This window comes from Argopecten irradians, chromosome 4, assembly GCF_041381155.1.
Source record: "Argopecten irradians isolate NY chromosome 4, Ai_NY, whole genome shotgun sequence".
NCBI classification, from domain to species: Eukaryota; Metazoa; Mollusca; class Bivalvia; order Pectinida; family Pectinidae; genus Argopecten; species Argopecten irradians.
In genome coordinates, this window is record NC_091137.1 from 40,948,078 (window position 1) to 40,964,717 (window position 16,640).

General features: G+C 35.8%; 1 protein-coding gene across 8 annotated transcripts in view; it reads left to right on the forward strand.

Moving 5' to 3' along the window:
• LOC138321679 (ras GTPase-activating protein nGAP-like) overlaps positions 1-16,640 on the forward strand; it is a 192,872-nt gene that overhangs the window by 32,208 nt on the left and 144,024 nt on the right. For all 8 annotated transcript variants that reach the window (XM_069265535.1, XM_069265533.1, XM_069265526.1 and 5 more), the window contains exons 2-3: positions 13,589-13,707; positions 14,241-14,388. In XM_069265535.1, coding sequence (XP_069121636.1) covers positions 13,589-13,707; positions 14,241-14,388 — 267 coding nt within the window. The remainder of the gene's footprint in view (positions 1-13,588; positions 13,708-14,240; positions 14,389-16,640) is intronic.

A 16,640-nucleotide genomic window follows, 5' to 3' on the forward strand; every position in this document is an offset into this window, starting at 1 on the left:
TTTATGATATAATGAAAATACTGCGTACCTGTACCAATTATATAATAATTATATTAGATTATTGTCATTAATGAAATAAGATATCAAGTAATTATAATGAGATAATATCTTATAAAAAGTTTTAAAAATTTTAACCAATGAAGCATTTATAAAAAGTTCAATTAACAGACTGTGGTAAGGTCAACCATCATTAAATCCTTCAATATCAGAGATCATCTTAAAATGAAATGCTTCAGCCTCATTTTAGTGCTTTGTTGTTTATTCAGTATAATATATTTCCCAAGGGCAAAATGAAAATTTTTTCATTTATCACACTGTAGAATGCAATAACTTTTAGTTCCACATGCAGTCTCCCAAAACATACAGGGCTAACAATGTTGCATAGATAAGTAAGTTTTTCCTGATACAGCAGTAACTACTGATAAGGAACAAAATAAAGCCAAATTGTGTCACAAGAATTTCAACATAAAAATTTACAGGTGTTGAAAGGTAACACTTTATACAGGTGTTTATTTTATTTATTAATCTCTCTCGTAAATCAGAAACCCATAATTTTGTTTTATGATATTGGTATAAAGATCATTATAATAGCTGTAAAACTATAACAGGATACAGATAATAAATGTAACATTATTATAACTTGTTTGCTTTGTGTATTCATAAGGAACTATCGGATCGTATACATGCAACCACACATATTAGATGTCAGTAAAATTGGAAAGGATAAAATGTCTTTCCTGTTATTTTTATCAGAAACTGTTAGTCTGTGAGAGGAAATGAAACTTCCTGTCCATACAGTGAATTAGACATATTGTATGTCTCAGAATTACACAGGATAAACAGCATGGTTACAAGTTCATTTCAGTATCCGCTTTATAAACAGGTAATGATAATGACATTACAAAGTTAGTTTAGTTTCAAATATAGACAAAGTCGAAGATTCAGCAGACCACATTCCAAAAATAGAATCTATGTCAGTGAATGGCAAATAGGCATCCCCTATTCCCCACACAAGTATGTAACATACATACCAAACCAATGTCCGACACATCTGCCCAGATTGTCCTGGTGATAGACAAGGAATCCGAATTTTCAGCAGAACTCTGACATCTAAGATGAAATAAAGGGCAGACAACATATCTACCAAGCTTGGGCTTATTGTTTTTCATGGAGTCTTTCAGTCTTTATTAAATGCTGTCAGAAAAACTTACAATGACCTTTAACCTCTGTGTAACCCACTTTTGTTAGAGCCCATTGAACAAAAAAGTTGGCAGGGAAAGAAAGTACAAAGTGATAGCAGTAGATAGGGAAGATTAAGTAATTAGTCTAATCTGTAATGCACTACCTATCTAATTAAACATGTCAATTTGCACTTTTAATGTATATAGAATCTGAATCAAAAGTTCAGAAAAGTTTCCTGAAAACGTGTTATAATTTTAATTTTGTGAGCGTTTACTGTTCTGCTGTGGCTGCAATAGATAAAGTATGCTAACCTTTAACTGTTTCTACTGTTTTAATCGGAGTTCAACAACTAGATAGTTTTAATCTTTTTTAAATGTAGCCTTTTCAACAGACCATAACAGAAAATGTGATCGCCCCCAGATGCTTGTAGCCACATTATCAGGAACATACACAAGGCATCGCTCTTGTACATTGATTTTGATCTATGGAGTACCAGGTAAATTAAAGCGGTTTTCCTGGAAATATTTGTCTTCTGATAATTTTAAGGTTTTTCAATGTAAAACCAATTTCCATGATGTAATACTTACCATATGGGTGTAGGTAGCGTATTTGCATACTAAAGTTATGGTAACGTATTACTGAAATGAAATTGTTTTGTTATGTTTAAAAGTCCACCTGGAGTGCGATATTCATGTTTCAAGTGTAAAATTGATTGATTTTTAAAAGGGCAAAAAACAGCTTTATTTTGTTAAAAGTTTACAATGCAAGTATATGTCTGAATGTTTTTACTCCCTGAAGTAATTCTAGCAGTATTTTCAGTAAGTTGTTATGTTCCAAAAAGATGTCTGTATGTGATAGTTTTCATGTCCAGAGAAAGTGTCTGTATAGGATGGTGTGCAGAGAATATTCAGAGATGAGTTTTTTTCTGAAATGTGATTCCAGATAATGATCAGAGAAAGTGGCTGCTTATAGATAATTTCCCCATAAGGTTGACAGAAGGTGCCTGTGCAAGATGGTGAAGGTTGAGAGACATATTATTGTTTATTGTAATAGGATGGTGTTCAGCATGAGAGAAATCCTATGCAAGATATGATGTCTAGAGAGAGTTTACAGAGACGAAAGTGTCTATAGTATATGTTGCTTAGAGAAGATTGGGAGAAAACTTCTTACAGGATAATGTCCTGAGAAAGTTGAGAGAAAAGTCATGCACGTGTACAGAATATGGTATAAAATGATTATCAGTCCAGATGTGACACCAGTATATAACAGGACAACCAGAAGTCTACATCTCCTTTATTTTACACAAAATCAACAATACAAACTTTCTCCCCAGCCAATATTGATGTGAGAGTCACAGCTGTCCGGACAGCTTATAAATGGAACATGAAACATCTAACAAAATTTCAGTTTTCATTCCGATGTAGTGAAGATTGATACACGGACGATCAATGAGTAGACATGTGTTCAGTATTACCACGGAAAATCATACCTGATATTTCATCTAAAACTAACTTTTTTTTCCTGGATATTTGTGGCTTGCATTCCTTGGGTGTTAGGGTCATATCTCAACGTTGCACATTCCTTAATGCCTACAGAGTTATCTCCCCTTTCTTTATAAATTTCATGTACCAGTATACATTTCTTGAATAATACCTTGTAAATAATGTTTACATCTAACTTGAATTGATTTCATATATCATTATGATATCAAACGTTTTTACAGATGAGTTTGATGAAATTTTGTATTTCAAATTAAACAGGTACATGGCTTTGTTTAATTGCATAGAAACTGGCTTCATTTTGACAAATTTTTGCTTCGAATTGCACAAAAAAAAAAATCAGATTAAAGCATTTTCCCACACTCCATCACCATTAATTAGATCCTGGTAATTGTGATTACTGATAAACAGACTAAAACAAATAGCTACTACTGCTGGATAATCAAAATGATTGGGAAATAAAAACTAGATGGTTTATTGTGACTTTGACTTTTCACTAGAGGATGGGATTACTTGATTGGTGGGATGGACGTCAAGATATGTGGGGAGTCAAATCACACTTCCTTATAAAATGGAGATCTCTAAAGACACCATTTGCATTTGGGTCAAATTATAAAGAATAAGTCGGAGAATGATCAAGTTGGGGCTCTTTCATTTCTTTGTCATAATGCTGCATTACTAAAGGAAGTCTGCAGGCTGTCGTCAAGTATATAGTTCTTAAGAAAAGGCATTATTAAAAGACAGTTTTGTCTCTGTTGTTTCTTTAAGTCTGTGTAGAAAACAACAAGCCACAGCTGTGATGTTATATCAGATAAACATGTCCTCCATCAGTCACAAACAGGAAGTCCTTCTCGGAAGGATCACACTATTCTCCTACCTTTGTTATTTTGTAAAGTTTAAGCCTACCTGATTAACACTTGAGATACTATTGCTCTGCAGCTGTGTGTGTCTTATTTATAAATTATCAGATTTGATTACATCAGCTATAAAATCACAAGTCATAGTTGTATATATCGGTTAAGTAAGGAAACTGTAAAAAAATTAATTAAATTTAAAAACCTGCTACTGTCATCTTCAGATCATGCAGGTAATATACAGTAAAACGAAGTTATAACGGACCTCTGTGGACCCACAAAATTACTTTGTTATAAACCTTTGTTATAAACATAGTCTATTATACACATGTCACACATATCTTATAAGAACCTTAACGAGGCAAAACATATCTTATAGGAACCTTAACGAGGCAACACATATCTTATAGGAACCTTAACGAGGCAACACATATCTTATAGGAACCTTAACGAGGCAACACATATCTTATAGGAACCTTAACGAGGCAACACATATCTTATAGGAACCTTAACGAGGCAACACCTATCTTATAGGAACCTTAACGAGGCAACACATATCTTATAGGAACCTTAACGAGGCAACACATATCTTATAGGAACCTTAACGAGGCAACACATATCTTATAGGAACCTTAACGAGGCAACACATATCTTATAGGAACCTTAACGAGGCAACACATATCTTACAGGAACCTTAACGAGGCAACACATATCTTATAGGAACCTTAACGAGGCAACACATATCTTATAGGAACCTTAACGAGGCAACACATATCTTACGGAACCTTAACGAGGCAACACATATCTTATAGGAACCTTAACGAGGCAACACATATCTTATAGGAACCTTAACGAGGCAACACATATCTTATAGGAACCTTAACGAGGCAGCACATATCTTATAGGAACCTTAACGAGGCAACACATATCTTATAGGAACCTTAGAGGCAACACATATCTTATAGGAACCTTAACGAGGCAACACATATCTTATAGGAACCTTAACGAGGCAACACATATCTTATAGGAACCTTAACGAGGCAACACATATCTTATAGGAACCTTAACGAGGCAACACATATCTTATAGGAACCTTAACGAGGCAACACATATCTTATAGGAACCTTAAAGAGGCAACACATATCTTATAGAACCTTAACGAGGCAACACATATCTTATAGGAACCTTAACGAGGCAACACATATCTTATAGGAACCTTAACGAGGCAACACATATCTTATAGGAACCTTAACGAGGCAACACATATCTTATAGGAACCTTAACGAGGCAACACATATCTTATAGGAACCTTAACGAGGCAGCAACACATATCTTATAGGAACCTTAACGAGGCAACACATATCTTATAGGAACCTTAACGAGGCAACACATATCTTATAGGAACCTTAACGAGGCAACACATATCTTAAGACTTACAGGCAACATATCTTAAAGCAACGAGGCAACACATATCTTATAGGAACCTTAACGAGGCAACACATATCTTATAGGAACCTTAACGAGGCAACACATATCTTATAGGAACCTTAACGAGGCAACACATATCTTATAGGAACCTTAACGAGGCAACACATATCTTATAGGAACCTTAACAGGCAAACTATCTTATAGGAACCTTAACGAGGCAACACATATCTTATAGGAACCTTAACGAGGCAACACATATCTTATAGGAACCTTAACGAGGCAACACATATCTTATAGGAACCTTAAGAGGCAACACATATCTTATAGGAACCTTAACGAGGCAACACATATCTTATAGGAACCTTAACGAGGCAACACATATCTTATAGGAACCTTAACGAGGCAACACATATCTTATAGGAACCTTAACGAGGCAACACATATCTTATAGGAACCTTAACGAGGCAAACACATATCTTATAGGAACCTTAACGAGGCAACACATATCTTATAGGAACCTTAACGAGGCAACACATATCTTATAGGAACCTTAACGAGGCAACACATATCTTATAGGAACCTTAACGAGGCAACACATATCTTATAGGAACCTTAACGAGGCAACACATATCTTATAGGAACCTAAACGAGGCAACACATATCTTACAGGAACCTAAACGAGGCAACACATATCTTATAGGAACCTTAACGAGGCAACACATATCTTACAGGAACCTTAACGAGGCAACACATATCTTATAGGAACCTTAACGAGGCAACACATATCTTATAGAAACCTTAACGAGGCAACACATATCTTATAGGAACCTTAACGAGGCAACACATATCTTATAGGAACCTTAACGAGGTAACACATATCTTATAGGAACCTTTACGAGGCAACACATATCTTATAGGAACCTTAACGAGGCAACACATATCTTATAGGAACCTTAACGAGGCAACACATATCTTATAGGAACCTTAACGAGGCAACACATATCTTATAGGAACCTTAACGAGGCAACACATATCTTATAGGAACCTTAACGAGGCAACACATATCTTATAGGAACCTTAACGAGGCAACACATATCTTATAGGAACCTTAACGAGGCAACACATATCTTATAGGAACCTTAACGAGGCAACACATATCTTATAGGAACCTTAACGAGGCAACACATATCTTATAGGAACCTTAACGAGGCAACACATATCTTATAGGAACCTTAACGAGGCAACACATATCTTATAGGAACCTTAACGAGGCAACACATATCTTATAGGAACCTTAACGAGGCAACACATATCTTATAGGAACCTTAACGAGGCAACACATATCTTATAGGAACCTTAACGAGGCAACACATATCTTATAGGAACCTTAACGAGGCAACACATATCTTATAGGAACCTTAACGAGGCAACACATATCTTATAGGAACCTTAACGAGGCAACACATATCTTATAGGAACCTTAACGAGGCAACACATATCTTATAGGAACCTTAACGAGGCAACACATATCTTATAGGAACCTTAACGAGGCAACACATATCTTCTTATAGGAACCTTAACGAGGCAACACATATCTTATAGGAACCTTAACGAGGCAACACATATCTTATAGGAACCTTAACGAGGCAACACATATCTTATAGGAACCTTAACGAGGCAACACATATCTTATAGGAACCTTAACGAGGCAACACATATCTTATAGGAACCTTAACGAGGCAACACATATCTATAGCAACACTATCTTATAGGAACCTTAACGAGGCAACACATATCTTATAGGAACCTTAACGAGGCAACACATATCTTATAGGAACCTTAACGAGGCAACACATATCTTATAGGAACCTTAACGAGGCAACACATATCTTATAGGAACCTTAACGAGGCAACACATATCTTATAGGAACCTTAACGAGGCAACACATATCTTATAGGAACCTTAACGAGGCAACACATATCTTATAGGAACCTTAACGAGGCAACACATATCTTATAGGAACCTTAACGAGGCAACACATATCTTATAGGAACCTTAACGAGGCAACACATATCTTATAGGAACCTTAACGAGGCAACACATATCTTATAGGAACCTTAACGAGGCAACACATATCTTATAGGAACCTTAACGAGGCAACACATATCTTATAGGAACCTTAACGAGGCAACACATATCTTATAGGAACCTTAACGAGGCAACACATATCTTATAGGAACCTTAACGAGGCAACACATATCTTATAGGAACCTTAACGAGGCAACACATATCTTATAGGAACCTTAACGAGGCAACACATATCTTATAGGAACCTTAACGAGGCAACACATATCTTATAGGAACCTTAACGAGGCAACACATATCTTTATAGGAACCTGAACGAGGCAACACATATCTTATAGGAACCTTAACGAGGCAACACATATCTTATAGGAACCTTAACGAGGCAACACATATCTTATAGGAACCTTAACGAGGCAACACATATCTTATAGGAACCTTAACGAGGCAACACATATCTTATAGGAACCTTAACGAGGCAACACATATCTTATAGGAACCTTAACGAGGCAACACATATCTTATAGGAACCTTAACGAGGCAACACATATCTTATAGGAACCTTAACGAGGCAACACATATCTTATAGGAACCTTAACGAGGCAACACATATCTTATAGGAAACCTTAACGAGGCAACACATATCTTATAGGAACCTTAACGAGGCAACACATATCTTATAGGAACCTTAACGAGGCAACACATATCTTATAGGAACCTTAACGAGGCAACACATATCTTATAGGAACCTTAACGAGGCAACACATATCTTATAGGAACCTTAACGAGGCAACACATATCTTATAGGAACCTTAACGAGGCAACACATATCTTATAGGAACCTTAACGAGGCAACACATATCTTATAGGAACCTTAACGAGGCAACACATATCTTATAGGAACCTTAACGAGGCAACACATATCTTATAGGAACCTTAACGAGGCAACACATATCTTATAGGAACCTTAACGAGGCAACACATATCTTATAGGAACCTTAACGAGGCAACACATATCTTATAGGAACCTTAACGAGGCAACACATATCTTATAGGAACCTTAACGAGGCAACACATATCTTATAGGAACCTTAACGAGGCAACACATATCTTATAGGAACCTTAACAAGGTAACACATATCTTATAGGAACCTTAACGAGGCAACACATATCTTATAGGAACCTTAACGAGGCAACACATATCTTACAGGAACCTTAACGAGGCAACACATATCTTATAGGAACCTTAACGAGGCAACACATATCTTATAGGAACCTTAACGAGGCAACACATATCTTATAGGAACCTTAACGAGGCAACAATATCTTAAGGAACCTTAACAGGCAACACATATCTTATAGGAACCTTAACGAGGCAACACTATCTTATAGAACCTTTAGGCAACACATCTTGAACCTTACGAGGCAACACATATCTTATAGGAACCTTAACGAGGCAACACATATCTTACAGGAACCTTAACGAGGCAACACATATCTTACAGGAACCTTAACGAGGCAACACATATCTTATAGGAACCTTAACGAGGCAACACATATCTTATAGGAACCTTAACGAGGCAACACATATCTTATAGGAACCTTAACGAGGCAACACATATCTTATAGGAACCTTAACGAGGCAACACATATCTTACAGGAACCTTAACGAGGCAACACATATCTTATAGGAACCTTAACGAGGCAACACATATCTTATAGGAACCTTAACGAGGCAACACATATCTTATAGGAACCTTAAGAGGCAACACATATCTTATAGGAACCTTAACGAGGCAACACATATCTTATAGGAACCTTAACGAGGCAACACATATTTATAGGAACCTTAACGAGGCAACACATATCTTATAGGAACCTTAACGAGGCAACACATATCTTATAGGAACCTTAACGAGGCAACACATATCTTATAGGAACCTTAACGAGGCAACACAATATACTTAATAGGCAACCTTAAGAGGCAACACATATCTTATAGGAACCTTAACGAGGCAACACATATCTTATAGGAACCTTAACGAGGCAACACATATCTTATAGGAACCTTAACGAGGCAACACATATCTTATAGGAACCTTAACGAGGCAACACATATCTTATAGGAACCTTAACAGGCAAACACATATCTTATAGGAACCTTAACGAGGCAACACATATCTTATAGGAACCTTAACGAGGCAACACATATCTTACAGGAACCTTAACGAGGCAACACATATCTTACAGGAACCTTAACGAGGCAACACATATCTTATAGGAACCTTAACGAGGCAACACATATCTTATAGGAACCTTAACGAGGCAACACATATCTTATAGGAACCTTAACGAGGCAACACATATCTTATAGGAACCTTAACGAGGCAACACATATCTTATAGGAACCTTAACCAGGCAACACATATCTTATAGGAACCTTAACGAGGCAACACATATCTTACAGGAACCTTAACGAGGCAACACATATCTTATAGGAACCTTAACGAGGCAACACAATATCTTATAGGAACCTTAACGAGGCAACACATATCTTACAGGAACCTTAACGAGGCAACACATATCTTACAGGAACCTTAACGAGGCAACACATATCTTATAGGAACCTTAACGAGGCAACACATATCTTACAGGAACCTTAACGAGGCAACACATATCTTATAGGAACCTTAACGAGGCAACACATATCTTATAGAAACCTTAACGAGGCAACACATATCTTATAGGAACCTTAACGAGGCAACACATATCTTATAGGAACCTTAACGAGGCAACACATATCTTATAGGAACCTTAACGAGGCAACACATATCTTATAGGAACCTTAACGAGGCAACACATATCTTATAGGAACCTTAACGAGGCAACACATATCTTATAGGAACCTTAACGAGGCAACACATATCTTATAGGAACCTTAACGAGGCAACACATATCTTATAGGAACCTTAACGAGGCAACACATATCTTATAGGAAACCTTAACGAGGCAACACATATCTAATATAGGAACCTTAACGAGGCAACACATATCTTATAGGAACCTTAACGAGGCAACACATATCTTATAGAAACCTTAACGAGGCAACACATATCTTATAGGAACCTTAACAAGGCAACACATATCTTATAGGAACCTTAACGAGGCAACACATATCTTATAGGAACCTTAACGAGGCAACACATATCTTATAGGAACCTTAACGAGGCAACACATATCTTACAGGAACCTTAACGAGGCAACACATATCTTATAGGAACCTTAACAAGGCAACACATATTTATAGGAACCTTAACGAGGCAACACATATCTTATAGGAACCTTAACGAGGCAACACATATCTTATAGGAACCTTAACGAGGCAACACATATCTTATAGGAACCTTAACGAGGCAACACATATCTTACAGGAACCTTAACGAGGCAACACATATCTTATAGGAACTTAACAGGCAACACATATTTATAGGAACTTAACGAGGCAACACATATCTTATAGGAACCTTAACGGGCAACACATATCTTTAACGAGGCAACACATATCTTATAGGAACCTTAACGAGGCAACACATATCTTATAGGAACCTTAACGAGGCAACACATATCTTATAGGAACCTTAACGAGGCAACACATATCTTATAGGAACCTTAACGAGGCAACACATATCTTATAGGAACCTTAACGAGGCAACACATATCTTATAGGAACCTTAACGAGGCAACACATATCTTATAGGAACCTTAACGAGGCAACACATATCTTATAGGAACCTTAACGAGGCAACACATATCTTACAGGAACCTTAACCAGGCAACACATATCTTACAGGAACCTTAACGAGGCAACACATATCTTATAGGAACCTTAACGAGGCAACACATATCTTATAGGAACCTTAACGAGGCAACACATATCTTATAGGAACCTTAACGAGGCAACACATATCTTATAGGAACCTTAACGAGGCAACACATATCTTATAGGAACCTTAACGAGGCAACACATATCTTATAGGAACCTTAACGAGGCAACACATATCTTATAGGAACCTTAACGAGGCAACACATATCTTATAGGAACCTTAATGAGGCAACACATATCTTATAGGAACCTTAACAAGGCAACACATATCTTACAGGAACCTTAACGAGGCAACACATATCTTATAGGAACCTTAACGAGGCAACACATATCTTATAGGAACCTTAACGAGACAACACATATCTTACAGGAACCTTAACGAGGCAACACATATCTTACAGAAACCTTAACGAGGCAACACATATCTTACAGGAACCTTTTAAGGAGGAATGAAAATTATGAACGTGTTTTACTTGATTTTATAATTAATTTACTACATACTCTCAACGTGGAAGATTGCTCATCAGAATGATGATGTCAGATGCAATTACTAATTATTGTATTATCTTATTGAACAAGTATGGTTTGAGCCCTATCTAGTTGTCTGTTTAATCAGTTCTGTACTTCCTGCTGTCTTATGCTGTACATAGTTATTAGAATAACTTCTGTAGCCTCTTTCTCACTGATTACATTAGGTTTCTTTTGTCGTCAATATTGATTCCAGCAGTTTTGGCTAGTGTTGAGTTTGTAGAGATTATTGTTGGTGTCTGGGCACTGCTAAATGTTTTATGATTGGACCTTGCCTGTACTAAGATTGTTCCTCAGATAGCTGTTTCATCCTCTATTGTCTTAGCCCGCAGTTATCACTTTATTATCTATCTAGTCTAGGTTTCAGACTGGTAGATAATCTGTAAATAAATAAATAAATAACGTATTTTTGAAATACAACCAAAAATCTGTGAAAAAATATTTGTAAATTGAAACAAAAAATCTGTAAATGATTTCTATAGAAAGGGACAAAAATGCATATATATATATATATATATATATACTTACATTTTTACTGCGCCCAATCTATGTAACTTTTCCAAGCACATTGGCATTCATCAATCTAAGTGACATCACGATTGTCATGTCGGCGATCACTGAAGATGGCTGGCATGTTCAAAAATGACTGTTCTATCTTTGATGATATTGAATTCTTTATTTATTATAGATGCAAAATCTCTTGATATTTCAACATCAAAAAAATGTATTGTAAGCATTAAACTGCATTCATTTGGCAATTATGGGAGTATGAATGCCAACTGGACAGAGGCAAATTCAACATGACATGAAGCACTAGATTGTCAACTGAATGCAATTCAATGCTTAAATACACTGCCAAACCTGTCTAGCTATAGAGACCATCCCCGTGGGCAAGGAGAAAGTGGTCTATATAGCCAAGTGGTCTTTATACACAGGTCAAATTGTGTTAAAATGACCATTTGGGGCCTATTTTGGGCCCAAGAAATTGGTCTTATAAACAGGTGATCTTTATACAGAGGTGGTTGTAAATGATATACGACAGCACTGTTTTACTGTATATTGTAGTACCACATTCGACAAATACATTTTATGGTGAGGACGAAGGATACGATTATAATTTATAATCCTATCAAGAAAGTCTGTTACTTAGAGAGATTTATATCATCTGTCTGCATATCAACAGTCGGACCGTAATTATCATGTAAGGGGAAATCACATGTGTTCAGTTATAACAGTTTCCTAATGGCAAACTTATCAATCATGGTCGATCTCTCTGAAAATGAGACATTTTATGTGTCGACGTAACATGTAGCTATTTTTGTATTTTATGATGATTAGTGTGGTTTTTGCAAATTGTTTTATGATGAAACATGTAAAATGCTTTTTTCACATTAATATTGATAGCTATATCTAGATGTGTGGCTTGTTTGACAAATCGTTTAATGGATATTTGCCATGTTTGTTATAAAATGAATTATTTAAGATTCCCTCACTCATGTAATCGCTGAGAAATTCGTAATGTAAAAATGTGAAACCTCGGTAAACAGTAGGCGCATTATTGAGCTAGATAAATCTTTTGTTGAACATGATAATATTGAGTGTTGGACCAGTAAGCCAGAATCCCCAGTGGTTTGAATTAGTATTGATAGTCATGGGATAATTATAATTGTACAATGAAAGATTTAAAAATCTGTAAACAATACACAAATTGATACCGTGTCCTGTTTCTAATACATCAGACCAGTGATATATAACAATATTTGTTATCCATTTTTTATCCAAATTGATATAACTGCTTACTGAGTTTTGCTAATACAGTTTAAATTTTCTGTGTGTCATTTTGTGCTGTATCACAGACAGATTTGCTAATACAGTTTAAATTTTCTGTGTGTCATTTTGTGCTGTATCACAGACAGATTTCAAAAAACCTTTGTATCATAATTACCACTTTGATCAGGCAATATGTAATACACATTTCCATGTATAACCATAGAATTACTATTCATTTACAAAAGATGGCTGTAGTTTCAATTAATGTGAAACAAACACCTGTTGAGTAAGATTCATTGTATTTAGATTTTAACCCATTGAAAATATAGATAAATAAATAGTATGTTTATTGTATGTTTAGACACGGACTGTGAAGTTGGGAGAAACATTAATGGCAGTCGACCACATATTCCATGGGAGCCATCCTTCTTGGTGCTACGACAGGATCTCAAAACGCTCACATGTCACAGACAAGAGGAGGTAACTCTCCTTACTTTTTAGTTACGACTAATTTTGTTTAGAAAACATATCAATGCATGACATCATTCTCGTTCTGTGTTCACTACTTGTCTTATTTTTCATTTTTTTCAAAATGTGCTTTTTGTTATTCAATTGCTCATTTTCTAAAATAGTCACATTGTTTGGTCAATTAAAAAAACCCATCTTTAACCAACAAGCTACAGCTTGAGAGGAAATTATATTTTAATTAACAGCCCAGTAGCACAGCTGAGGCAAGAAAGAATTTATTGTAAGGAAGTAAGAGTTATGCCCCTTGGATTGTACAAAACTTAGTTATACTTTATAAGGGAAATAACTCTGGAAGGATTACAGCTTTTCCTTGCATTCCAAGATGTAACTTCTTAAAAGTTGAAAAAAAAAATTAAAAAAAAAAGAAGCATTTGGTGTAAAAAAAAAAATGATGAGAAGAAGGAAAAATAATTTGGTTTTAAAAAGAAAACAACTACCTTTGAAAAGAAAAAGAAAGATAATGCAACTTGTTTTTGTAACCCCAGGGTGCTGATGACCAGCCTAGTCTGAGAGAAGTACCTACTGTGCGACTTGACGGCAGTAAGCGCGAGTTTGATAAAAGATGGGGGTACGAAGCCTTAGAGTCCATCAAAGAAAACGCCATTCAACACGAAAATCACTGCCACGCACTGAGTAAGTCCGACCAGGATTATACATATTTTATGTTGAAGGATGTGTAACAGTTTATCACACTTTGAATAAACACATTTTTTAGTAATTGGGGCTGCGGTGGCCGAGCGGTTAAGATGCCCTGACATATTACCAAAAGCCCTCCACCTCTCGGTGACAAGTTCAAATCCCATGTGGGTCAGCTGCCAGGTACTGACCGCTGGTCAGTGGTTGTTCCTCAGACCATCTATACCTGGCATGTCCTTAAATGTCCCTGGCTTTTAGTAGGACATAAAATTAATCAAACCAAATAAAGTTTTTTATGCAAAACTTGATTTCTTAAAAGTTTGCTTTAGTTAAGTTGGCTTTCAGAACCTACCAGGATACCTAAAGTATACTTTTAGTTTCTTCAAATTCATTTACAAAAAATCTTTATCATCCTAAGAAATTAACCATATATGAAGTGAATCTACTGTTACTGATCCAAGGCTTGTCTTGATTGAAATGTACACTGAAATCAACAATGATTGATGTGTAACTGACATTCCAGTGTACACAAGTCCTCAGTGTTGTCCATTTCTGTGATCTCCCTCTCGTGAAATTGATTTGGAATTTCCGACCTGTGTTTGTGCTCTGTAGGGATGTTGACGGGTAATTTGGGGAGTAAAGGTAGTTATTTTTGCCTCTGCTGGCCTGGTAGGTCGGTGACACACCCTGTTAACCTACCCTATCTGTGTGTGACATTCCATTACAGGATGTAAACTGAAATCAAAAGAATTCTGTCTAGCACGACTTTGTAATCAATTGCCGTTATAAATGTAAGATACTAGGGTATGAATCAGTTTCGTGTTACACACAGGGGAAAACAGGTGTTCATTGATTCTGATCAATCGTCTCATTGATTGAAATATTTAAAAATTGTCCACACCCAATAGATTGGTCGAGTCTAATTACTCGTGTCTTAGTCAGATGGATGCTCCAGTTTACAGATAACTTTCAGCTCACCCGGGAAATTAAAGATCCAAGAACAGATTAATTTTCAAGTTAGGCATCTTATCTTTATGTTGTACCTGAGCTTGCACCTGTAATTAACTTTTACCTGTTCCTGCAATATCTGATCTCCTCACCTGTCTCCTTCGTTAGACAGATCATAGATTACCTGTAAGGTATCTGTTACTTCTGACCAGTAATCTGAATAGCAATAGGACACCTCGAGTTTGATACAGATGTGAGACAGCAAACTAAGCAAAGAAATTAACCTTTTCAATCCTGTAGACGCAATTGAACCCTTCTTATTCTAAATCTTGAAGGGTCCATTGTGAAATCTCAGGAATGAAAGATGTTAAGAAGACAGGTAGCCTTTTATCAGTAAAAGCACTGACATATATAACACAATGTGAGGGAGATATCAGCTGATTTATACTTCAATCTTCAAACTTATCTTGTCTGAGGAACAAAAGACGCTGTTTGTACCAGAGTTATACTTATGATTCAGGTTTGACTTAGATTTGTACAGTGGTGTTGATGATAAAGCAGAGAGCTCTAACTCACCTGAAACACCTGGTTCAGTTTTCTTTGTATTAAATCATATGTCTCTATTTTCTTTAATTTGTCCAAAAGTAATAAATTTGGGTTTATATTATATATAAAATATATATATTGATTTTGCTAGTTTACTGATACAAATACTCATAACTTTCCATCACCTTGAAATTGAAATGTAATTTATTGCCTTCCTGATATTGATTAAAGAGATGTGTATCAGAGCTCGCTCATTAAATGGGTCAGCTGTCTGACAATTATATTACAGTGTAAATAATTATGATTCATATCAATGAAGTCTGTGGATCATGGCTTTACCTCAGGGTAATTAACATTTACTTGTAAAACTGATGAAGTAAACGATCTACATTACTAATTAAAACTCTAATGTGACAGTTTGGAGACAAAGGGTCACGGAATACAAGTAGATCTCCATTACTAACAAGTCACTACATTAATTATGGGAATATATTCATCATTGACATGTCTCTATTAAAAATGAAATTGACTGGGATTTATTTACATTAATGTATCATGTCAATTATATTGATAAGATTGTAGTTGTACCAAAATCTTATCATCACAATTAAGGCTCTTGTTTCTGACAATAAACTTCAAAAGCGAAGAAAATAATAGGCCGAAGATTATTGGGACTTGATTGATGTAGATACGTACAAGTGATAGGTTTTTCTCAGTTCAGCATAAATGTATTGTTTGGTATCAAATCACAATAA